Source organism: Chionomys nivalis, chromosome 2, assembly GCF_950005125.1.
Source record: "Chionomys nivalis chromosome 2, mChiNiv1.1, whole genome shotgun sequence".
Taxonomy (NCBI): Eukaryota; Metazoa; Chordata; class Mammalia; order Rodentia; family Cricetidae; genus Chionomys; species Chionomys nivalis.
Window position 1 is genome coordinate 17664835 of NC_080087.1, and position 26162 is coordinate 17690996.

The window sequence follows — 26162 nt, forward strand, 5'->3', positions numbered from 1 at the left end:
CATTCGCTCAATGCCCAGCACCATGGATATAATCAAAACCATCAACCGTGCTGGATGCTAACAAGGGTGTGGGCCACTGGAGCCTGATGCACTGCTGAAGGAACTATGAAGTGGTGACATTTGAGAAAGTTCAAGCCACTACATGACCGACCCACTATCACTCCTCAATATCTACCTAGAAAACAGGAAACTCCAGTATCCGTCCATCAGTAGCCATAGCAACAGCATCCTGAGTGAGCAAATGGAAACTCTGGGCCAGCCCATCACCATAATCCCAGCACTTAGAAGGTGGAGGCTCAGAGATCACTAGTTTGCATCCTAGGCTGCATAGCAAGTTCAATGCCAGCTTGGGCAATGTGAGACCCTCTCTGAAAACAAACATATTGAAATAAACAAAGGAGAAAACAGAGAAAGAACGCTGATGGCAGGTCAAATGTGGTGTACCTGCACACTGGAGTAGTGCTTGGCTGTCACAAGGGGAGTACTCAGGAAATGCGACTGCTAAAGATCCTTTAAAAGAAGGCAATCACAAAGGGCCGCACATCTTATTATTCTATTTATATTAAATGCCCAGTGTATGTAAACAAATACACAGAATTTAGTGTTCTCCACGGTGCTGGATCGACTTTAGGGGTGACAAATGTTCTGGTCCGTTGTAAAGGTGACTGCGCAAGCTTATGTGTACTAAAATACTGTGCACTTCAACTAAATCGTTTCTAATTATGTCAATAAAGCTGTTTTAAAAATCAACTGGTAAGCGGGCGTATCAAACATACCTGCAATCTTAGCACTTGGAAGGCTGAGGCCAGACGATAAGTTTGAGACTGACCTGCACTAGAGGTAAGAGTTCTAGACTAGCCATTTATGGAGGCGCGTGCCTTTAATTCCAGCCAGGAGACAGAGGCAGGTAGATGGCTGAGCAAGGCCAGCCTGGCTCAGTGTTTAGGACAGCCAGGGCTACAGAGAGACACTAGCCCAAACAAACAAAAGGAGTTCTAGGCCAACTTTGGCAATATAGTAAGTACTAAAAAAACTGGAAGGGGGGATCATTAGTTCATGTCTGTAATCTCACCACTACTTGGGAGGCTGAGGCAGGAGGATCACAGAGAGTTCAAGGGCACCCTAGGCTACACAGAATGAACCTGTCTCAATGAAAAACCAACCAACAGGAAGGTACCGTTTCCTACTACGCATTCATAAGAACTCCATCTTGAACTTACTCTCTAGGACGGCCCTTTCTTCTCTGGCTCTCCCTTGCAGGGGGTGGGGCTGAACCACTTTCTCAAACATTACAATGTGTGTTCTTCATAAACCACAGAGCAAAAGTAATGGACGCCAGAACAGCGAACGCAAAGTGTGGTGTATGACCGCTCAGGTCACTGCCATGAAGCCCGTCAAAACATCTCATTCTGAACATCAGGTTCTGCAGTTACAACTTACTGAGCATTTCAATGACTTGATGCTTAAAACCGACCTATGAGCAGGAAGCAGCACACCCCAGATGGCTTTAAACATCTTGAAAGAATCCCAAGACTGAGCAAGAGCAGGGTCTAACTTCATTTACATCACACAATCTCACAACAGCTTTAGGTAACAGTCAAAATACACACTGTGTATACAATGCAGATCTGATTGTCAATCTCCTTTTCACCTGTCTGGAAAGAAAGCAAAACTAGTGATATTTCTCAGTAAAATTCATTTATTATTCCAGTACACAAAAACATTTCCTGGTTTGTTTCCAATTTGTTTCAAAACAAAGTAGCATGAACTTGCAGACTCTGGCAGCTAAGGTCAGGAACAATACAAGTGTAATATAAAGAATGGGCTTGGAATGGCAGTATCTAAAAGAATGCAAAACAAGCTTTTCCACCTGACACACTCTTGTGCTACTGCAGACGGAAGCTGTGCTCTCTGGACACCTGTGTGGTGACTTCCGCATGGAAATCTGAGAACAGGAAGGCTGGACTTGTCCTTTGTCAGACACTGCTGCTTCACAATGTCCAGTTTGTGCTCTGACCCACATCCCAGACAAGACAGGCAAGGAAACAGGCTTTAAACCTTGGACACATGCAGGACAGTGTGCGTTAGTGGGTCTGAGGTAATTCTGCCTGTGTTCGAGCAGCACGACATGCCACCCTGCAGGGCTGTCACAAGGCATATGCTCATTAGGCCATTAATGCAAAAGCCAAAACTAAGTTAAATAATATTTAGTCTTCTTAGAATATTAAATAATCATTCTATTTAAGGAAGGAAAAAACAAGGTTAACAAACTTAAAAAGAGAATTCACTTTTATTTTGCATTCTTTGCAATTAAAAATGAGTTCATTAAAAACCACTTAAACATATGCATTTAACTTGAAATAGTGGTTAAAATTCCAGCAGAGTGTAACTAGCTTAAAGACCTGTCTTCCCAAACACAGCAGCAGGGAAACTGTTCCACCATCTACCGTGTAAGGTGGCACAGAAGCTGAGAAATGGGGCTGCCCGCGGCTGATGAAAAGCAGGACTAGATCCATGCACTGCTTTTCTGGGGCTGAAAGGAGATTAGCTGGGAATTCCTGCGCACAGTCAAACGGGACCATCGAACTGAAATATCCCATACTTGCCAGTGGTCAGCCAGTGGGGATCAGACGCCATGAGCTGCTCGGCCTGTCCGGGTTGGAGACCCACCTGCAGCTCAGCCTTTAATGTTCTTATGCTACACAGAGGTGCAGGGTGGAAGCCACACAGGGCCTGATGGAATGGAGTGGTAAACTCCCACTTCCTGTCACTCATCAGCTTCCTATAATTCAAATCCCCCTTGAATAAAACAAGGCATGCCTTTTGTAGTTCAGTATACAAATCAGGGGCGACCTGGGGCATCGCACAATATGGGTGAGGCAGAGTCCAAAATATATGATCGTGGTAAGTCCATCTGCCCATCCTAACATGGTCTGCCCAGTCAGCACCACAGGCAGACGCGGACTTGTGGTAACTACTCCTCACGTGTTCAACCGTCCAATTAAAGTCATGCACAGTAACGTCAGACACAAACCACGGGATAGTTTTCCCGTGAAAATGAATCTCAGTAGCTAACTCAGAGGATAATAAGAAGTCACCGAATACTAGATCTGTAACAAGTTCAAAGCCAGAATTATCCAGAACAATGTCTACTCTAACTACGGATGTTTCTGCTGTTTTCTTGCATTTACTGAGCAATGTCCAAAGAGATTCTGTGTCATCTATCAGAATGAATGGTTTCAGGCCTTCCAAAGAGTTGATGACATTGGTCTTCTGGGAACTGCTTTCTCCACCTGACAGAGACAAGTCACACTTATTCCCCCAGAGGGAGATCTGAAATGGAAAGGGGAAAAAAGGCCATTACTCTTTTACATAACCAAGAAAAACTCTACTGTACAGGAAGGCACCCAAAACATTCATAGTATCTTTACAAAATTCCTAAAATGTCCACTAAATCTACATTTTCTCCAATGGCACAGAATGTATTTATGTGATCCTGTACTAAGGTAAAACAGTGATATTTTAGTGAATATATGAAAATTTTAAGCAATATACTCAAATACAAAGATATTAAAATGCCATCAGATGCTGTGAAATAAAGAGGAAAAGCAAAGTCCTTTTCTTCTCCACATCTCCAAAACGCACTGCTTCTTTGTACCGATTGTACAACCACAGGAGGGCATGTCCGAGAATGACTGGTGACCTTAGGAGGAGGGCATGTCTGAAACGAGCTCCTCCATTTGCTTGCTAACGGAAACTGGATGGAGCAATGTCTCCAGACCCAACCCTATGACAGGTGAAGTTAACCACAGGCCCTATACAGTCATTTGCTTATTATTTAGCTGTATACTGAAGTAATGCTTGATGCTAATTTTTAGAAAATGATATGTAATCCTGTTTTTAAGCTAAAAAATCCCATGTCTAGGACTGAAGGCTCAGAGTCAGACCTGTGTTCAAACTCCAACATCTTCGATTACAGATCACCAGCAATTCATGTCCCTAAGGTTCAGGTTCTGCAAAGGAATGAGAACAGAGCCCTCTGCCCTCCTGAGGACTGCGGAATGCTTGTCATAGTGCACCACAGTGTTGACTATAGAAGCATTCAACGGGGTGGAGCTCAGGGTCACAGCACTTGCCTAGCATATTTAAGGGCCTGAGCGTAACCCCAGCATAGCCACAAAAAAGGCCATGGGCCACAGGGTCTCTGTAATAACCACCAGCTCTAGCGATTAGGAAGCAAAGTTACCACAGCCAACATAAAAATGTTAATTGTACTCCAATAAAACTTTGTTTAAAAAATTACCCAAGGGGCTACAGGGATGGCTCAGTAGCTAAGAGCACTGGCTGTGCAATCATGAGGACCCAAGTTCAATTCCCAGCACTCACATAACAAACCCAGAGTCCACAGACACCTAACTCCAGCTCTGAGCAATCTGGTGCTATTGCATAACATAGTATATTATATACACTCACTCATTCACACATACACAAAATAAATTTATCCCAGAGAGACTCCACTGTCATATATATATTCTGAAACACACATTTTGAAATAGGTTTTCACTATACAGTCCTGGCTGACCTTGAATTTACAAAGATCCTCCTGCCTCTGCCTTCCAAATGCTGGGATTAAAGGTGTGCACCACCACCATGCTGGCTACAATTTTTAAAATTAGGAAAGTGCCTCAGTCTGGTGGCATGTGGCATATTCCCAGCTACCTGAGGAGGCTCAAACAAAATAACGTCTACATTCAAAATAAAAATCTACACCAAGGGGTCCAAGGCCAGATGAGCAGCACAAAAGGCCCTGTCTCAATTAATAAATAAATGAAATGAAAAACTAAAATTGAGATGACACATTTTCAACCACGTGCATCATTGTTTTTAAAAAAAGATCAATTGATGATTTTTTTTAAAGGCATAATGCTAAAATAAAACCTAAAATGGGGCTGGTAAGATGGCCCAGGAGGTAACAGCTTTTGCCACCAAGCCTGATGACCTTGATTTAGTCCCTAGAACTCACCCGGTAGGAGGAGAGACAAGCTCTGCAATTTGTTCTCTGACCTCCACGTGCACACTGTGGTAAGCACGCACCGCATAAATAAATGTAAAACCAACGTGTCCAGGGCACCTTCCCTACAGTTTGCAAAGATCACTTGTACAGTGGCTCAGTGGCTACAGTGTCTCCCGCTGAGATGAGGCCTTGGGGCTTGCACACGCCCTTCATCCCAGCTAAGTCACCAAGTCCTAGGCCGGGAGTGGCAACTCCCACATGTAATTCCAGCACTCAATGAGGCAGGAGGACCGCTGCGTGGAGTTTCAGGCTCATCTGCACTACATGAATTACCATTCTGGGCTACAGAGTGAGACTCTGTCTCAAAACATGAAACAAAGAAAATTATGGCTGCTGTGTCTAGGAAAGCGCTTGGCATAATAGGTCCAAAATTATTTGTGTGAGCAGTCATAGGGCTATACGCTTTGGAACAGACGGCTGCTCCCTGTGGACTAAAACAACTTCCGACTTCTCTTGGGACACCAATGGCTTGCTCATGGTGGCAATATGAGAAGACAACTCTGGCCTTCCCTAGGGGAACAGGAGCCGTGTGGACAGCACCTGAGTCAGAGCCGGCAGACAGCACCTCCTTTCCCTTTAGGGTCTGGTCTACTTCTGGGACAAAGCTCATTCTCCCGACAGAGTGAGCTGCAGGAAGGAATGAGCTGACGTGCAGTGTTCTCTTTCTTTTTAAATCTCAGGCTAACATAAAGGACAGTTCAGACAAAACACCAAGTAAAAGAAAGAAAAGTAGCCAAACCATAATCATGATACAGGTGTCACTGATGTATAAATATCTGCACAAACTAATAGACATTTGTATAAACTAACGCCCACAGCACTGTTTGCAGGCTGAACATGAAAACCATCCAGATACCTGCAGAAGTCTAAGAAACTCCTCCTTCCGCCGGTCTTCACTGAGGTCTCGGGCTGGTCTCAGTTGCTGCAAGTGCAGACACAGGGCGTCAATTGACTCCTGTGACTCAAAGAAGTTCTCCTCTTTGCTTTCTTTAAACACATCGAAGTCGTGGATGGGAGGGCTGAGGTGGGAGGGAACATGCGGGAAGCATTTATGTGAGTCCTTCCCTTTGAAAAACAAACGACAAAGCCTCACCTGGGTGACGCAGTTCCCTAGCGGGAAGAACACATTACCTCCTTGACAACCAGCAAACACAGATAGTAGACAGCACCAACAAATTCAGTCATACAAAAATAAATCTCTGGGCCGGCATGGCTGCTGGTGCACACCTTTAATCCTGGTACATCAGAGGCAAAGGCAGGTTGAGATCTGAGTTCAAGGCTAGCCTGGTGTGCAGAGCAAATTCCAGGCCAACCAGGGTTTCATAGTGAGAGCTTATCTCAAAGAAAATAAAACAAAATTCAAACTCCTCAAACTATTTTACTAGAACTAGCTAGCAATTATAGTGACTGTGTCCACAATCATTTACCCAGCAGACACAAACGGGAGCAGGAAACGAGATTACAAGGTAACTGTTGGATCCTTTTTTTTTTTTTTTTTTTTTTTTCGAGACAGGGTTTCTCTGTGGTTTTGGAGCCTGTCCTGGAACTAGCTCTTGTAGACCAGGCTGGTCTCGAACTCACAGAGATCCGCCTGCCTCTGCCTCCCGAGTGCTGGGATTAAAGGCGTGAGCCACCACCGCCCGGCTGTTGGATCCTTTTACACCCTACGTGGAGGGCTCCTGATAGTAAGCACACCCCTGAATGCTGCAGTCATCCCCAGACAGCTGGAGCAGAGCACTGAAGGAAAGCACAACGAATACTCTTGTACGCACTAGCAGACGGCACGCGGTCATTTACGCACATTTGGAGTGTGGCAAATTTTACTCCCCGGTTACTTCTGGTCAAAGGTGAGGTTTGTGTTGTGGCTCTGTCAGCTTCATGAGAAGTTATGTGAGGAAATAACTAACAAGATATAAGTACGAAAATGATTGCTGTTCAGGAATTGAAAAGACATCCTGATTAGCTGATGTTTGCAATTAACAACATTCTTCATAGGCCATCCACGTTAAGTTAAAAATTACATAGGGCTTTCTGTAATGACGTTTTTTGTTTGTTTGTTTGGCGGGGGAGGGTTTTTTTTTCGAAACCGAGTTTCTCTATATAACAGTTCTGGCTGTCCTGGAATCGCTTTGTAGACCAGGCTGGCCTCGAACTCAGAGATCCGCCTGCCTCTACCTCTCAAGTATTGGATTAAAGGTGTGCGCCACCACTGCCTGACTTGCTGTATTTTTGAGACAGGTTCCCACTCTGTATCCTAGGCTGGCCTAGAACTCAAGGCAATCCTCCTGCTTCAATTTTCAGAGTGCTGGGATTACAGGCATAAGCCATGGCACCAGGCAAGACTATGTTTTAAATGACGTACCAGGGGAAGGCTGCTCCTTCTGACCTGTATTCCAAGGGTGCTGTCACTGCCAGAGCGCCCTGCAGCTCCTCTCTGGGAACCCTCTTCCGAACCTGTGGCATATTATTAAACACCCTGTCAGTGACCCCCGACCTCTCCACAGAGTACTTTCAGCAACAGGCAAGTCACTCGGTGGCTGGGCGGTGGTGGTGCACACCTTTAATCCCAGCGCTTGAGAGGCAGAGGCAGGTGGATCTCTGTGAGTCTGAGGTCAACCTGGTCTACAGAGTGAGTTCCAGGCCAGCCAGGACTACACAGAGAAACCCTGTCTCCAAAAAAGAAAAAAATCGTTCAGTAATATCAGTAGAATAGACCACAAACAAGCTGAGTAAAAACATTTGATCAACAAACTTAAGGAGTGACTCAAAAATAACAAAGCTAATTTTCCTTTTTAAGGACTAGAAATGGGCTCTGGAATAAATTTAAAGAATTTAAACATATTTTTTAGGAATGACAGTGTTATTGAAATCAGTCAGTCCCTCAAGGTGATTTAGAAGGACAGAGGCCATTTGGATACAAGTTCAAATGGAAGGGACTGCTAACCAGAGTCCACAGACCCCGCTGAGACCTGTTCGATCTGACCCACAAACCAAGAATTGCTAACAGTGAAGCAGAGAAGCAGTAGTAGCCTATGTCCATGTGCTTAGAAGGCTGAGTCAGGAGGATTCCCTTGAGTCTGGGGACAACCTGGGAGTCATAATGATTTCTAGGCAGCCAGCCCCGTCTTAACAGAAAAGGAAGGGAGAGAAGGAGGAAGCGGGGTGTGCCACATTCTGTGCCCCACTGAACGGGAAGCTCAGTGTCGGCAACCCAGGTTGTAACTACAGCACTTGATGACCCGTGCACCATGGCTGCTAGCACATCACGGTGGCAAGGTTGTGTCCCTATGACAGAGACCATTTAGTCACAAAGCTAAACACTCTCTAACCCTCCACAGAAAAGTCTGGCAACCCATAGTCACGTTTTTAAATTAACAGTCATTCATTAAAGTCACAGCTCATGTATGAACATACATTATTGCTTATGGTTCAGAGAGCAAATGTCACATAGATATGTATGGTTTCTCATTTTAGAACATCATTACTTCAGAATCTAGTGATGCTGTATATGGGCACATGCTCTGAGTCAATACATGTACATATAGTCCTAATGGAAACACACGTGTATGTTCATCAGAAACATGTTGGAATATGCAGAAAGATGGACTCAGTGGTTAAGAGCACTAGTTACTTCTCCAGAGAACCCAGATTCAATTCTGAGCACCCACATGGCAGCTCCTAACTATCTGTGACTCCAGGTCAAGGGGATCTGATCTAAAGCCTTCTTCTGGCCTCTGTGAGCAGCACTAGCTACCCAAATGGTGCATAGGCGTACATGCAGACAAAACACACATACACACAAATAAAATAAAATGTATCTTTAAAAAATATCCATGTTGGGTGCAGAAGAGATGGCTTAGCAGTTAAGAGCCCTGGCTGTTCTTCCAGAGGACCTGGGTTCAATTCCCAACTCTCACATGGTAACTTACAACTGTCTCCAACTCCAGTTTCAGGAGATCTGATACCTTAACACCAATGCACATAAAATAAAGTTAGATTATTATAAACATATAGATATATGCACATATATGTATATATATAATTAAGAAAATTATTTTTAATGCATATATATACACATATATAAAAATGTTTGTAGCTTTGTTCTTCATAAAATTCCCATACTGGATAAATCGCACCAATGCAACAGTCAGTGAAGGAAGCCTGTCATAAATATATATCATACTATTTTATTTAAAGGAAACTTAGGAGCCAGGTGTGGTGGTACACACTTGTGACTCCAGCATTTGAGAGACTGAGACAGGAAGACGGTTATTTTGAAGCCAGCCTGGGCTATGTGAGTTCAAGGATGATGAGACCATGTCTCAAGATGGGGGAAAGATGTGTATATCCTCAATCAATAAATAACCTGAAAGTAGGCAAAGCTAACACAGGTCAGGTAGTTGTCTCTGAAAGACAAAACAGAGTTCTAGAATGTATCTGTTTGGCAAAAACAACAAATTCCTATGTTTGAAAATATAAAAATTAAGAAAGGAAAAACATCCTAGACTGAAAGTTATATTATTTCCTAAAATAAATTTATTTTATAATTAGTATTGACTTGATTCATTCATTTCTTCCTTCCTTTCTTCTTTTTCTTTTCTTTCCTTCAACAGGGTTTCCGAGTCAAGAATAGACTGAACGTACTATATAACCCAGGCTGTACTCAAACACACATTCTTCTTGCCTCAGTTTCCCAAGAGCTACAATTACAGCGTGAGCTGTAATCTACACTTTGAACATTCTGTACTGTGTTTAGAAACAGGTACTAAAGGATTCCTCTTACATCAAACTTGTATTTTTGGAACCTAAAAAATAAAAGGACAATTCCCATCGCCTCTTCTTCTGCACCGCGAACCAGATGCACGTCAGGATTTCTTAAGAAAAAGTAAACAGAATAAGTGATCTATGAAAGGATTTTTTTGGAATATGTAGCATTTAGACTTTTCTCTAGTCATTAAAAACAGAATACTAGGGCTGGAGAAATACAGTGTTTAAGAGCACTTCTGTTCTTCCAGAGGACCCAGGTTCTGCTCCCAGCACCCACTCTAGTTCCAGAGAATCTGACACTCTCCAGACTGAGCTGGCACCAGTGTGCAAGTAGTGCAAGCACACACCTACACACTCAAGTAGTAAGCACATACACATATACACACAAGTCGTGTATAACACACCTACACACTCAAGTAGTGCATACACACACATACATTCAAGTAGTAAGCACATACACATATACACATAAGTAGTGTATAACACACCTACACACTCAAGTAGTGCATACACACATATACACTCAAGTAGTAAGCACATACACATATACACACAAGTAGTGTATAACACACCTACACACTCAAGTAGTGCATACACACATATACACTCAAGTAGTAAGCACATACACATATACACACAAGTAGTGTATAACACACCTACACACTCAAGTAGTGCAAGCACACACCTACACACTCAAGTAGTACATATGCACATATATACTCTAGTGCACACATACAAAGTAGTGTATACACACACCTATACACAAATACACACAAGTAGTGCATACACACACATACTCAAGTAGTAAGCACACAAATATATGCTCAAGTAGTACACACACACACACACTTAAGTAATGCACACACATACATAAGAAAGTAGTACATACACACACAAGCAATGCGTACACACATACAGGCAGTGATATACACACATACACATGCAAATAGTGCATATAAACACACACAAACACACAAGTAGTGCATATACACACATGTTGTATATAGACACATATAAATATGCATATGCTTGGAAGTACTGCATATAAAAACATGCATAACTCTTTAAAACAAAAAGAAAACAAAGATTAAGACAGTTTGTGACAAGAGTCCCTATTTTGGTGGTTCCTCACATGGAATAAGTTCTGATATGTTATTTGTAATGACTTCTATTGACCTTGGAGGCAGCTCTCTGGACAAGTCCCTGAGAGATTATCAACATCGGGTCAACTGAGCTGGGCAGACCCAGCCTAAATGTGCTGCAGGAAAAGGCCCTGCTCCTGCCTACAGATGTGCCCAGCTGCCCGCACTGCCCGCTCATGCCGCACACCTTCCTGGCATGAGCAGACGCATGCTTTTGCCCTGCAGCTGGTATTGCCCTCCTCGTAAGTTGCTTCCTGCAAGTGCCCAGCCACAACAATGAGAAAAGTGACTACGCACATTCTTGTTATAAATAAAGCATTTGCTTTCTTTGTTCTACTTTAATTAAAAAAAAAAAAGTCTCAACTATGCAGCCCTGGCTGGAACTCATTATGTAGACCAGGTTGGCCTTGAACTTACAGAGATTCACCTGCCTCTGCCCCTTAAGTGTTGTGATTAAAGGCATGCACCACGACACACAAATTCATCTTAAATTGTTTTATGCTGGAACTCATTATGTAGACCAGGTTGGCCTTGAACTTACAGAGATTCACCTGCCTCTGCCCCTTAAGTGTTGTGATTAAAGGCATGCACCACGACACACAAATTCATCTTAAATTGTTTTATGCAATCATTTCAAATTAACAATTTTTTTTTTACTCAGTAAAATCTGTTTTTACTGTGGAGGTCTTTTGTAAGAATTTTTAAGGCTGGGTGTGAAGGCGGAAGGACAGAACTGATTCCTATGAGCTGTCTTCTGACTCCACACGCATGCATGGCATGGATGCTCATACACACACAGACACAAAATCTTTACTAAGATCATATTATTCAATCATTTGTGGAAATGTCCAAACATTATCCTTACTATCTGCTGGATTATTTTCTTTATACTTATTTATTGAGGGGTGTACAAATGGCATGGCACACCTATGAAGTCATTTATTGAGGGGCGCACACCTGATGTGGCATGCCGATGGAAGTCATTTATTGAGGGGTGCACACAACGAGGCACACCTATGAAAGACAGACCAGAGGACAACTTTCAGAAGTCAGTTCTCCCCTTCCACTATGTGGGTCCCTCACTTTTGGCAGCAAGCTCATTTACCTGCTCAGCCATTTTTCTGGCCCCTGCTCAACTATTCAAAAATAATCATCAATTACTAAACACTTGTTATCCAATAGCTGTAAACTTGCCTCTGGATGATGGCTTCGTGAATCCTCCGATACATGTAGCACTCGACAAACAACCAGGGTGAGAAGAACCAGCGAGGCTCCCCGTCGCTTTCATTTAACAGACTCCGCTGATATTCCAGGTACTGATTCCATATGTCAGTGTCAACACAATTATCAACCAAGGGGATAATTGGCTTATCTGTCTGTAATTCATTCCGTAATTTAGAAAGAAGAGAGATGGCTTTCTTTTCAGCCTCCACTCCTTCCTGTGAAAGCACAAGGGACAATGAGAAAGTTTGGCTGTGTTTGTGGGTGCACACATCTATGCATATTTCTTGAGAGTAGCATATCTTTACAGACCTAAAGTGAAGAAAGAAAAACACGGCATTTTAAACCTGAATTTTGCCTTTTATATGATCTTAGAGACATTACATTTTGCCTTTTATATGATCTTGGCCTTGGCATGACTTAAACTCTTATTTTCTAAGATCTGGCCTCTGGGCATTTTTAGAAGGCTGAGCAGCGGACCGAGGGAAGGGAACCACTACCAGCAGCTTCCCACTCGCACGCCTTCCACTGACAGAACTAGAAAAGAAACTTGAATTCCCTGAGCCACCCCCGACCCCCTGCAGCTCTCCAGTCTATATCCTTGCTCCCTACTAAGTCCCAAGTCAGTGACAGATGCCTTGACCCTGTGACCCATCAGAGAGGAGACACAAGATGGGATCACAATACAGTGCTCTAATGCTACACCAGCAAGATGCATGTCCTGTGGAAATCAAGACAGTTGAAGCAGGAAGTAGGCACTCCCGTAATTCCAGTACTTGTGAGGCTGAGGCACAAGGACCAAGACCAAGCATGGTTGTATAGAGAGTTTGAGGCCAGCCTGGATTACATAGAGGAAAAATAATCAAGCTCGACCGAGGGTTTCTACAGTATCATTATTAGGAAGCCCCACTGCTTCGGTTCTGTCTCCTTGCCAGTCCATCCTCACTGCTCAGAATGGAAGCCAGTACTTCATGCATGCTTGGCAATCAACCACTATGCTACACCCACAACCAGATCTTTTTTGTTTTATCACGTAGGATCTGTTCCTCATGATTAAGGAGCAAGTGGTCCTCATCAGTGAGCCATCTCTCCAGCACATCATCCCTTACTAAGGAGGAACTTGCCACCTGCAAGTCTCTAAGGTTGCTAATTTGAACTGATTAGTTAAGGACAAGTTTATTGAGATTTTGTTTGTTTGCTTGGGGACAGGGTCTCATTGTGTAGCTCTGGCTGAACTGAAATTCATGTGACCAGACTAGCTTTGAACTCACAGAGATCAACCTGCCTCTGCCTTCCAATCACTGGGATTAAAGACATGCACCACCAAACCTGGGCCCCAGCTGAGATTTGTATAAGACTATAAGCATCATTGTTGTGGAATATTTTGTACACTGTGTGAAAATATGTCATTATGATTGGTTTAATAAAAAGCTAAGTGGCCAATAGCTAGGCAGGATTTTTCAGGGCAGAGAGAACACTAAGAAGAAAGGAGACCTAGAGATTTGCCAACCAGAGTGAAGAAAGCAGGAAAAGAGCAGGGCAATACGGAGTAAAGATAATAAAGCCCAAGACAGACAGTAAATTAATAAAAATAAGGCAATTCAAGATATAAGAGCTAGTTAGGAACAAGTCTAAGCCATTAGCCGAGCTTTTATAGTAAGAAGTCTCGGTGTGGTTATTTGTGAGCTGGCAGGTGGGATGGAAAAAGTCCAACTACGCCTCCTCCCTTGCTATTGGCCTTCAGCTTTTTATTAGACCGATCAGGTGCTTTAGGCAGGCAAGGTAAAACAGCAACACATCGTTAAATAGTTAAACAAAGATTCTGCAACATAAACAACTACAACACATCTTTACATAGTTAAGCAAATATTCCACAACATAAACAACTGCAACACATCTTTACATAGTTAAGCAAATATTCCACAACATAAACAAATACAACATATCTTTGCATAGTTAAAACAATACATCTTTGCATAAACAAATATCCTACAACATCAATTTCTGTTTCTTATTTTGTTTCATTTCAGTTCAAACATTTTTCTGAGTCCTGTGTGTACCAAACACTATGTTCAGAGTCAGAGACAGATGGCCTGGTGCCATTCCCAAGAGTCTCAGCATCTACCCAACCAGGTAGTCTAGGGGGTGGGCTTTGAGAATCAAATGGGGAACATGATTCCCTTGAGAACATAGCATTGCTCACAGAGTCAAAGAAGAGTCTAAAAGTATGGGCTCCCTGAAGAGTTGACAGGAAGACCACCAAGAGCTGACTCTATTCATGCAGTGCTTTAAGACTGTGCTGATCCCAGCACAGTGAAATGGAACAGGGTTACATCAACAACAGACCATGCTTTCTCAGGCTTAACCAGAACAGCCACCTCTCACAATGAGCACATGGGCCAAAGACTTAAGGTAATGTGTGCTAAGTAAAGATGTCAATATTCAAGCAAAGTACTTAAATTTGGTTCATTTATGCTTAAATAAATATGCACACCCACCAAAATGAAGATGCATGTACAGGATAAAACACTGGGAACATGATGTGGGATTCCCCTCTGAATGCTATGAATATGTTTTATTACCATTGGTTAATAAAACTGTTTCAGTCAATGGCTTAGCAGAGTAAAGCCTGGCAGGAAATCCAAACAGAGATACAGAGAGAGAGTAGGCGGAGTCAGGGAGACACCTTGTAGCTGTCGAAGGAGAAAGATGTTTCAGAACCTTGTCAGTAAGCCACAGCCTTGTGATGATACACTAATTAATGGAATGAGTTGATTTGAGATGTAAGAGTTAGTTAAAAAGAAGTCTGAGCTAATAGACCAAGCAGTGTTGTAATTAATATGATTCAGGTCTGGGCAGGCAGGAATGAACAAGCAGCCTCAGTTTACAAAATTCATCTACTCAAATGTTAGTGTCCAAGATGAGCTGGATGTCAGCAATAAAGAATAACAGGCAGTGGGGTATGTATAGTGGTATAAGCCTCTAGCCCTATCCAAAAAACAGAGGCAGAAGAATCCAAGTTCAAGGCCAGCCTAAATTAAATAGTCTCAAGAAGAGAGGGGGAAAAAAAAAGATGATCCTGTATTACTCCAGAATTTATTTGGAAAGAATACAACACTGGGGCCGGAAAGGTGGTTCAGATGTTAAGGGTGCTCACTGCTGCTACTGAGCACCTGGGTTTGGTTCCATCACCCACATGGAACCATCTGTAATACCAGTTCCTGGGTGGGGATGTGATACCCTCTTTTGACCTTCATGACCACAGCATGTATGTGGTACAAACATACAAGAGACCAAGCACCCATACACATAAAATAGATGATTTTTTTAAAAAAAGAAGATAATTCTACACACTCAAAATCCCTGTGTACAGCTTTGTTCCATTTCAGCTCAGTCAAGAAAGAAAGAAAGAAAGAAAGAAAGAAAGAAAGAAAGAAAGGAAGGAAGGAAGGAAGGAAGGAAGGAAGGAAGGAAGGAAGGAAGGAAGGAAGGAAGAAAGAAGTCACTAACCACTGCTCAACACGTTCAAGAAATGCACAGGCCCTGGCATGCAGCTCAGTTGGTATAGCACTTGCCTAGCATGCAGAGGTCTTGGGTGAAAAGGAGGGGAGGGACCCCAAATTCATTCTCCAGTAGTGTATAATTTGTATGTGGTGGCCCACACCTGTAATCCAAGCATTCAAGACCTTTAGCAACTCAAAACCTGTCTCAAAAGAGAAAGATGGGAAGGAAGGAAAAGAAGCTGGAGCAGGTGTAGTCCATGCAGCCGTCTACAGCACACTGAGCAATCTAAAGATTACTGGAGTCATAGGTTTAAAGGCGTTGATTGACAATAACGTAATTATTTAGGCTTTTTCCTCACCCGTTGATTGAACAGAAAAGGTGGCTTTTAAAGTCTTATTCTATTCCAATCAGCAAATCTTTTAATCACACTGAGCATCAATCAATCATAATTCACACCACACTTGATCAAGATCTCAGGTTAGAAAAGCAAGTCCTGTAACACAGCTAGGTCTGACACCTAAAAAGGCTTCTCTTCAGAGAGGTCAGCAATTCATTTACAACAGAAAACAAGACGAGGGGTCCATAAACGTTTCGTGAGACTAAGCAGTAAGCACACAGCACATTTAAACCAGAGGCTGCTGTCCCACCTCAACACACAGAAAAGCAGGTGTATGTACCAGACGCCAATGCTGGCATGAGAGCTGTGACCTTTCACGAATGCTGTGATTCTCAGGAAGTAACACAAAACTAAAGCTGAGACATAATTCTTACCTCTCCATGTTTTTCAAAAAATTCACTTTTATGTCGATGCAATGTATCAATAGCCTTGGTTAGGATCTGTGGTGTTCTGTCCTTAATTGTGAGATATGCAAATGACCTAGAAAAGAGAGTCACATATGACACTGGCCTCGGAAAGTCACACATGCATCGTTAACACTAGAAGACATGCCCAAGTTTCTGGAACACCTCACTTGGATTCAAATTTCTTTGTATACATATTAAAGGCAAACCAGTTTTATCTGCTTTATAAAGAGATATGGGTCTGCGAATGAAGCTCAGCTGGGAGAGCATACGTCTCGCAGGAGTGTAGGGAATGGAGCCCTAGCACAGGTAGAACACAGTGGCGCCCCACGGTGATCCTGGAGGCAGGAGGGTCGATAGTTTGAGGCCATCCTGGAACACTTAAGACCAGTCTGGAAGGAAGGAGGAAGAGAGGGAGAAAGACGGACAGAAAGACACAGAAAATTTGAAAATCTCTCTAATGTCATGGAAGCTAAGCAGACTATAACACCAGGTTCTGCCCCAGAACTCTGTTTAATCATTTTCTATCGATTCTTTTCATTTTCTTTTCCTAAATCAGTAACTGTTTCAATAATGTGTAAGTTCAAGGAGGCTCTGATTCCAGGTCTATCACGAGGGATTTCATCTACTTAGAAAGAAGGAAAGGGAAATGGGAGTAAAGGAGCCGCCGGGTGCTCGGGCCCGGAGCACCAGAGCAGTGAGAAAGACTGAGAAAGACTGTTTCACTCCTGTCTAACCCTCAGCTGCTTCAGTTTCCCCATAAAGGATTCCTCACTGCCTTCTCTACACAGAGAACTATTACCCACCTAAACAAATAAGTACATGGTAGTCTCTCTCCCTCCTGCTGAAGAAGCAGCGACTTTACACAAGTGTCAAGAATGAAACAAGATCCAGATGAGGAAAACCTATTCTTGCATCAAAGTACAAAGTCATCTTGACTCGACATTAAAAAAAAAAAAACACAAGATTTACATAATTTTTCTTTAAGGACATGCAATCCCATTCTTACCACTTTTAGTTGTGGGGAGGGGGTATGTGCACGGGCCTGCGGGGCCAGAGGTCTAGAGCTGGAGTTACAGTTAGCTAAGAACCACCAGACCTGGGTTCTGGAAACCAGACCTGGGTCCTGTGCAAGAGCAGTGCTTGCTCTTGATGGCTGAGCCCTCTGCCTGGCTCCTAAAACACTAACTTTTTAACATAGGGTACAGGGCTTAGCTGGTCAGTTTCTCTGCCCAAATTCATCTCTGTTGAATTTAATCAATTATTTTCTGCAAACCCAAGCGCCTTATTCTAGCTTTTTAAACTATTGCGCATAAGCATTTCTTCAGAAGGCTTCCTTGGACTCTGTGAGTCTCCAGGAAACTCTGAACCTGCTTCTTAGGACCAGAACCACATGTTTAGCCATCAGTACTCCTGTCCAAGGAGATGGGGAGAGGGACCTGATGATCAACACGTGGACTTTCTAAGGCAGCCCTTTCTGGAGATGCCTGGAAAGCCTTATTTCTCTATCACCCTCCTCACCACCACGCCACGTACGTAGAAGAAAACTGTAAATATGAGACTTGTAGGCTTCCACTAGTGAACAACCTCTGACGGTATTTATTTTGGGGACCAGAGAGATGGCACTAGGTAAATCTGGACGCCTGAGTTCTAAATTCCTCGAACTTCTATGAAGATTAAAGGAAAATGAAAAACTACAAACTCCACAGAGCTGTTCTCTAACCGCCACTGAGAATAACGGTGTGCTCACACACCCGGACACGGACGGACACACACACAAACACACACAAGCATTTAAGACATTTTTAAATTTTGAGACAGTATTAGTTTGACCCAAACCATAAGTACACGAGTCCTAAATAGCCCCCGCAAGGTTATGCCTCCTCGCTGGTTTAGTTTGGGCAGGCTTTCCCTAATGTGCCCCCGGGTGGTCTTGAACTCATTACTAGAGCGAGCTGGCCTCAACTCGCAGCAATCCTCCTGCCTCAGGTTCCGAAGCGCTGGCAATACGCGACAGCACGGAAGAAACTACAGGGCAGGTCCTGAGGCTGGCGAGTGCGGCGTGCCGGCTTCTTCCCAGCCAAGGCGGGACTCGAACTATCAGCATCACAGGGTCGGGCGCCCCCGATCGTCCACAGCTTCCTCCCGCCCCAACCCGGCTTTAACTCAGAAGTGCGCAACAGAAAAAGCGAGACGCACCCCACTTCCTGAGCGGAGAGAAACGCCGGGGACTCGGCCATGGCTGGCGACACGCGCCGCACGCCGGCGTTGCTCTGGGTTCAACCGCCGCCTCCGCCGGGCCCAGAAAGAGAAAGCTGGGGCTTTAAGGGAAAAAAAAAAAAAAGAGGAAAAAAAAATGCGCTTTTGAATTCAAAAACTTTATTTGGTGGCCCGGCCAGGGACAGAGCACGGGACGCAAGAGCCTTCCGGCTACGCGACCGGAAGCCCGAGACGACCGGAGGCGCCTGTCCGCCCAGCGGTAAAAGGAGAGCACGGGGAGGTCACGTGGTCGGACTGTCACGTGTCCCGGCCGCCCGGCCTGGGGCTCGCAATGCGCCTGCGCCGCAGCGGGGCGGGGCGAAGCGTGTTTCCGCAAAGGCTCCTGCGGCGGGAGCGTGCGCGCGGGCTCTGCCGTCCTCCTCTCCGCGCACAGGTCAGTGCTTCGCGCTTCTCCAGCCCGAGGGGTTGGCTAGGAGGTGTGGGCTTCGGCCGGGGCCGCAGGAGGTAGCCGGGAGGCGAAGCACCTAGGACAGAACACTCCTGACCCCTCGTCGGGATCAGGGCGTAGTGGTAGCCGCCACGATGCATGAAATCACCCTTGAGCTTAGAAATTGGAAGATGTGCTCCCAAAGGTCGGCACCCTTTGCCCATCGGATCGAACCGGGACGCAGCTGCCCTCTTAATTGATAGTATCCTGAATCTCATACATGTATGCAATTATTTTGATCATGCCCACTACCACCCCCAGTCTTCCCCACGAACTCCTAGACCTACACCTCTTCTGTGTCCCCCTCTCAACTTAATGGAAAAATATAAAACGCTGAGCCCAATTAGTGCTGTCCTTAGGCATACACGGGCATATTGTTCTTAAAGATAAGTGCCTAATAACGGTAGCTGCCTTGTGTTTGATTTTAAAAATTTAGTTGACACCAATGCTCTACTATCGCTGAACACAAGGGTACAAACACAGACACTTATTTTGAAGAGAGAGAGACAGAAATCGCCGTTATTGCTTTCTGATATCACTGTCGTTATCTAATTTGCATTATATTGATTTGCCACATCTGCTGTTTGCCATTCCCAGTAAAGCGATCTTTGCCCCTTTTCAGCTGGATTAGGAGCTAGCATAATGCCTGGGACATTAATGCCCAGTTCATAACCATTGTATGAATTAATAAAGATAGAAGATATGTAGGTGATGTTAAATGCGATGAGAACGTAGAAAATGGAGAAAGAATGGGTGGGCATTAGCTGTAGACCTGAAGAAAAGAGCTGAAGGAGGCTAGGGAGGGAGCCTGGCAAATCCTTGGGAGGAGAGCTTGAGGATGGGTAAGTACTAAGACCCAGACATGCCCAGGGTCCTAGAACAGAGCAAGCAAAGGCAAGAACTGTTGGGAACTCTACAGTCATGCAGAAGGCTGTGAACATACAAGCTTGGGAGGCCATCTTAGGGGCTTTGGCTTTAGTGTAAATGTAAAGCAATCTTCAGATTCTATACTGGAAAAAGACACGGTTCTAGTTAAGGTCTCAGGATTTTGCTAGAGTCCGCTGTTGGGAGGCCCAGTGTGCAGTCGCCTTTCTTGTGAAAAGTTGTGTGAAGGGGAGACAGCTTAAGGAAGGGGCTTGCCACTCCGCTACGGTCCATTATAGCGGATTAGGCATGCTGGCAGGAGCTGGTCACCTTCCTTGCTCGACTAGAAGGCAGGGCGATCTAAGCTGGCACCGTACTCTACCGTGCCCATGCATGGTACCATCCACACTTCAGGTGGGTCTCGCCCCAGTTAACCTCCTCTACAAAGTCCATCACAGACACAGTCAAGGGTGTGTCTCCATGGTGACTCTAAATCTAGTCATGTACGGGTCAGCCATCATAAGCAGGTAAAGAGCTATTATAATAATCAATGGGAAAGACAGGTAGGAGAATCCCTTCAGAGTACTGATCAGAAAAGGCCCGCAGGGTTTACTGACAGATTGAATGTGGGGACCGAAGAGAAAAGTTCAGAGAATTCCAGATTTAGGGCTAGGATTGGCACGTGGATGGGGAAAGGTGCGGTTCGGGTGATTTTGTGTAAGAGTTGGGATGCTCAGTGTTGAGCTTGTTACATTTTTGATGCGCAAAGTCATCTAGAGGTAAATATGTGCTACTCCTCAGTGACGATGTGTAAGCTGTGGCGTTGGCCAAGGTCACCAAGAGACTGACAGGCACAGAACTGACTCAGAGACTGAGTCCTGATGTGTCTCATTCTTGAATGGATGCGCAACTAGCAAGAGACCGGGAACGAAAACAGTCAGTGTGATATTCTAGACGCCAAAGAAAACGGGGTGGGAAGCAAATTCCAGGGGATCGGATGCCCTCTTCTTTTCTTTTTTTTTTTTTCTTACTGATTTTCTTGAGCTCTACATTTTTCTCTGCTCCCCTGCTTTCCTCTCCCCTTCCCTCCAACCCTCTCCCATGGTCTCCATGCTCCCAATTTACTCAGGAGATCTTGTCTTTTTATACTTCCCATGTAGATTAGATCCATGTATGTCTCTCTTAGGTTCCTCGTTGTCTAGGTTCTCTGGGATTGTGAATTACAGACTGGTTTTCTTTGCTTTATATCTAAAAGCCACTTATGTGAGTGCATGTGATATTTGTCTTTCTGGGTCTAGGTTACCTCACTAATGATGTTTTCTAGATCCATCCATTTTCCTGCAAAATTCATGATGTCATTTTTTTCTGCTGTGTAGTACTCCACTGTGTAAATGTTTCACATTTTCCTTATCCATTCTTCGGTTGGGGGCATTTAGGTTGTTTCCAGGTTTTGGCTATGACAGACAATGCTGCTATCAACATAGTTGAGCGCATGCCCTTGTGGTACAATTGAGCATCCTTTAGATATATGCCCAAAAGTGGTATTGCTGGATCTTGAAGTAGGTTGTTTCCTAATTTTCTGCGAAATCACAATACTGATATCCAAAGGAATGATGCCCTCTTCTGACCTTCATGGGCACCAGGCATGTACATAATATACAGATACGTGTAGGCAAACACTTATATCCATAAATAACAAAAATTGTAGAAGAGGGTGGTTGACCAATGGGCACAACAGCAATGGGTTGCATGCTGATGATTGCTGAGGGCTCATCTTGTGGAATTTCTGTTTCTGTTTTGTTAGTGAAAGAGGAAGCGGGCTGGAGAGATGGCTCAGATGTTAAGAGCACTGGCTGTTCTTCCAGTGGTCCTGAGTTCAATTCCCAGCAACCACATGGTGGCTCATAAGCATGGCAGGCATACGTGCAGTACAGAACACTGTATACATAATAAATATATAAATCTTTATTTAAAAAAAGAGGAAGCAAGGTTATCATTGAGAATGAGAAAAAAGGGGGAGACGTGAAGATCCAAGGAGAGGGGAGTCTGCAGGAAATAGCAGGGATAGGGTCCTGGGCAGCATAGAAGACCCAGCGGAAGAGAATGGCCCTGGCTGGAGAGTGAGATGGGAAATGGTTAGTTGGCTGCCTCGTGACGGTGAGCTGCAAGAGTGTGGGGGCTGGAGTTCTTTAGGACTGGGGCTAGGCATACGGCTGTGGAAGGGGAGGCATGCATGGGGAATGGGAGGGTTGTAAGAGTAGACCTGGATGTGAAGATCGAAGCAGGGGAGGAAAGGCTGAAAGTTGTAGGTCCTGCCGAGGTGGGAGAATTGTTGGCTTTGGGAGGGAGAAGGAATGGACTGGAAAGATGGGGGGCAGTGTTTGGGGGAGTGACGGGTATAAAATCAGAAACCTGGGCCACACTTAGAGGAAACACCAGGGAGATCTTAAGGTTTCTAGACCATGCAATGATAAAAGAAAAAAGTGGATAAAATTAGCTTTAATAACATAATCTCCTTTACAGGTAACTAAGATAGTGGTAAGAATCTGGTCCTTGCAATAAGGAAAGCCTGGCCGGCTTCGCTTTCTTTAGAGATGGGGAGAGTTCACAGACACCACAGCATGTGGAGGTCAGTCGGAGGGCGGCCCACAGGAGCCAATTATCTTTACCCTGTGGGTTTGGGGTGTTGAACTTGGGCCATCAGGCTTACCAGCAGACATGTTTACCCGCTGAGCCATCTCTCCAGCCTCTAGACCTCAGTTTCCCCCTCTGGGAAATGTCTCCTGGGCGGCGTGTAGCGTGTGGAAGTGCTAGAATGTCATATCTGAGTTTTCCTCGGTTCTTCCTTCACATCATTAGCGGAGACATGTTTCTGAATCACACACCTGACTGCGCAATTCCCTTATTTCAAACCCTGTGGAGCCCGTAGGATCATTTAACGTGTCATGTAGTATCCGGCCACTTTCTTCCATCTCCTGCAGCTCACCTCTCAGCTGGGGTTGGTTGTTCTCATCCTGTTTGTTAGATAAAGAATACTGTGTACCTGACCTGTTTGCTTTCCTGGGCTCTCTGCCCTTTCATGAACCATTGTAAATGTCACCTCTGAGTATGTCACACTCCTGACCCCAGGTCCTCCCTATCAAGACCACGTACCCTTTGTACATCATATTCTGTTTCCGTGGCTGGAATGTGAATTATAAAGTCTCTGATCAATGCTTGTATCTTTGGCATGTAATTTTTAAGAATTGTTATCGTCACTTACTGTAGGTAAGCTTTTTAAAAATGTGCTATTTTATATTGTAAGACGGAGGATTACATGTAACAGCCCATTTGCTTGCTTGTCTGATATGCCTGACACCACTCCTTATGCCCAGCCCCAAAGTGAATAGCGCCTTCCTCCTTAAAAAAAAAAAAAAAAAAAAAAAAAAAGCCAGTCTTCTTTCTGGGAGCCTTTCCTGTAGAACTGAGTGAGCCTTTTTTGTTTGCTCTGCGTCTTGTACTCAGCTGTGTGGTTTGGGCTCTTCCATGGCATTGTGATGAAAAGGAAAAAATGCCCAGTTTCTCCAAAGGCTAGAATATGATGGCAGGGGTACTTGACCTTGGATGCACCTATGGCCTCCGCTAGTTGATGTTTTTTGTTGGTTTGGTTTGATTTTTGTTTTTCTAGACAAGCTTTCTCCATGTTATAGCCCTGACTGTCCTGGAACTTGTATCATAGACCAGACTGGCCTTGAACTCACAGAGGTCGCCTGCCTCTGCCTTCCAACTAGTTGAATATGTAAGTACAGGTTGGTGTGTGTGTGTACATGTGTGTATGTTGGTTTTGTTTGGAGGTTTTTGTTTGTTTCTTTGCTTGGTTTTGTTTTTAAGAGAGGATCTCCATATGTATCTATGACAGACTTGAACTCACCGGCCTCTGCCTCCCTAGTACTGGCTCTAAAGATATGCACCATCACACCCAGTTTTTTAAATATTTAATATTACAAAATAATGAAAAGGTTCCATACCTTTTTTTCTTTTAGCATCTTTGTTATTGAGAGTAAATTTATGATTTTATAATCTTCCAGAAAGATGCCAAATAATGACTTAATGGGGAAAAAAGAGTGTGTATTTTTTGCATGATTGTGTAAACCAGAACTTTGTTTATCCTAAATAAGTACTCTACCACCAAACTATGATCTTAGCCATTTATGTAATCTATATGGGTGTATATATATATATACACACACATATATACATATGTATGTATATATATATGATTAGGTTATAATATTTCTGTTTTACAATTTTTATGAGTGTGTTGCTGGCATGTATGTTTATGCACCTCATGTGTGTCAGAAGAGGGCACAATGGATGGTGGTGAGCCACCATGTAGGTGCTGAAAATTGAATCTGTGTCCTCTGCAAGACCAAGTGCTGGATCTGGTGTAGGTGACTTTAGTCCTAGCATGCAGGAGTTGGAGTCAGCGGATGTTTATGCATTTGAGGCCAGCCTGGCTTCCGAGTGGGTTCCAGGCCAGCCAGGACCGCTTGTTGTGAGACTGTCTCAGAAAACAAACAGAAAGCCGGGTGGTGGTGGTGCACTCTTTAATCCCAGCACTCAGGAGGCAGAGGCAGGTGGATCTCTATGAGTTCGAGGCCAGCCTGGTCTCCAGAGCTAGTTCTAGGACAGGCTCCAAAGCTACATAGAGAAACCCTGTCTTGACAAAGCAAAAACAAAACAAAAAGGAAACAGAAAAAAACCACATGCTCAGGGCTGGAGAGATGGCTCAGCAGTTGAGAACACTGACTGACTCCCTCTTCCAGAGGACGAGGATTCAGTCTGCAGCACCCACGTGGCAGTTCACAACTGTCTGTACCTCCACCTCACACAGACACACGTGCAGACAAAACACCAATGCACAGAAAGTAAACCATTAAATAAAAAAAAACACGTGCTCTTAACTGCTAAGCTCTCCCTCCAGCCCATGTTGTACAAATTTTTAACAGAAATATGTGTTTCCTAAGGAAGTATATGTGTATCTTAAACATATTTTTAAAATCCAGCCTGACTTTTTAACTCTTTGATTTCAGCCTGAGATGTGGTCATGCCAGGCAGACTTCTCCAGAGCCTGGCCTCCTTACACAGCGTGTCATCAAAAGCACGGCAGTGCAGGAGGCTCCCTTGGCTCCCTGGGCTCCCGTTAAAACCACGTACGGAATCTGGAAGCGCAGCATGCTGGAGCACCCTGAAAATACAGATGCATTTAGGTTCATTCTGTCCTAGTGTAAGAACTGACAGCTGGAATAAGCCAAAGATCCTGGGAATGAGCTGGATAATACCAAACGCAAGCAGACCCTCTCCATTACATGTTGTCCATTGTTGGAATGGAGAAGCACGTCTGCCAGCCATGTGCCCCTTTGGGACTCCCAGGAAAGCGACTTACAGACCAAATCTCTTATGCTCTAAGTGGTTTATAAAAACAGTAAAAAGGCATTACTCTGTGTCGACGGAAACACTTGTTCCAAAACAAGACCTTCCACAGATCAAGAGGCCCCTGAAGGCATCCCGGACCCGTCAGCCATCCAGGAGCAACCTCCCAGACCTATCTGTAAATGAGGTAAAGCCTACCAGTTCAGTGGCCCCTGAGTGCATCTGTCCTTGTGTGCCCTCTGTACCGGCATGTGTTGCGCCATACCCTCACTGCCAACGCAGGGCAACTGGGCAACAAGCTGAGAATTCTGTTCAAGACCTTTGAAGCTTGACATAGCCAACCAACAAAAAGCTTAACTTGCAAGAGCTAGTTGCCTGTATCACGTGTGGCACTGAAAGGCCTCAGTCATTGTTCAGGGGTGGTTGGTGAGGCCTGACACAATTAGAAGAGGAGCATCCATCCAGTCCAGCCAGGGTGCGGCTGTGAGAATACCTGCTTCGTGTTGTGGTTGTTGTTGTTGTTGCTTGTTTGTTTTTTTAAAAATTGAACCAGAAGCTGGGGAGGGAGGTGGTACACATTTTTATCCCAACACTCTGGAGGCAGAGGAAGGCAGATTTCTGTGAGTTCGAGGCCAGCCTGGTCTACAAAGCAAGTTCCAGGACAGGCTCC

The 26162-nt window shown here is 44.3% G+C and overlaps 2 protein-coding genes across 2 annotated transcripts in view; one reads left to right on the plus strand and one right to left on the minus strand.

Annotated features, from left to right (window-relative positions):
• Nucleotides 1-1710: 1710 nt before the first annotated feature.
• Armt1 (acidic residue methyltransferase 1) lies at nt 1711-18806 on the minus strand. Its single transcript, XM_057761872.1, has 5 exons — nt 18709-18806; nt 16480-16585; nt 12178-12422; nt 5931-6093; nt 1711-3333 (listed from the first exon to the last, which is right to left on the minus strand). Exons 1-5 carry the CDS (start codon nt 18747-18749, stop codon nt 2569-2571), a joined length of 1320 nt encoding a protein of 439 aa, XP_057617855.1. The 5' UTR covers nt 18750-18806; the 3' UTR covers nt 1711-2568.
• A 279-nt stretch (nt 18807-19085) lies between these two features.
• The window catches only part of Rmnd1 (required for meiotic nuclear division 1 homolog), a 31731-nt gene continuing 24654 nt past the window's right edge, over nt 19086-26162 (plus strand). The window contains exons 1-2 of the mRNA XM_057761537.1: nt 19086-19162; nt 25153-25679. Coding sequence (XP_057617520.1) covers nt 25167-25679 — 513 coding nt within the window. The 5' untranslated portion in view covers nt 19086-19162; nt 25153-25166. The remainder of the gene's footprint in view (nt 19163-25152; nt 25680-26162) is intronic.

What these genes read in the sequence shown, in the direction of transcription:
- Armt1 (XM_057761872.1), bottom strand. Translation starts at nt 18,749, where the DNA reads ATGGCCGAGTCCCCGGCGTTTCTCTCCGCTCAGGAAGTGGG. An exon ending in CTCTCCGCTCAGGAAGTGGG is followed by an intron (nt 16,586 to 18,708) that starts GTGCGTCTCGCT and finishes TCTCTTTTCTAG; the next exon opens with GTCATTTGCATATCTCACAA. An exon ending in AGTTTCTTAGACTTCTGCAG is followed by an intron (nt 3,334 to 5,930) that starts GTATCTGGATGG and finishes TTTCCATTTCAG; the next exon opens with ATCTCCCTCTGGGGGAATAA.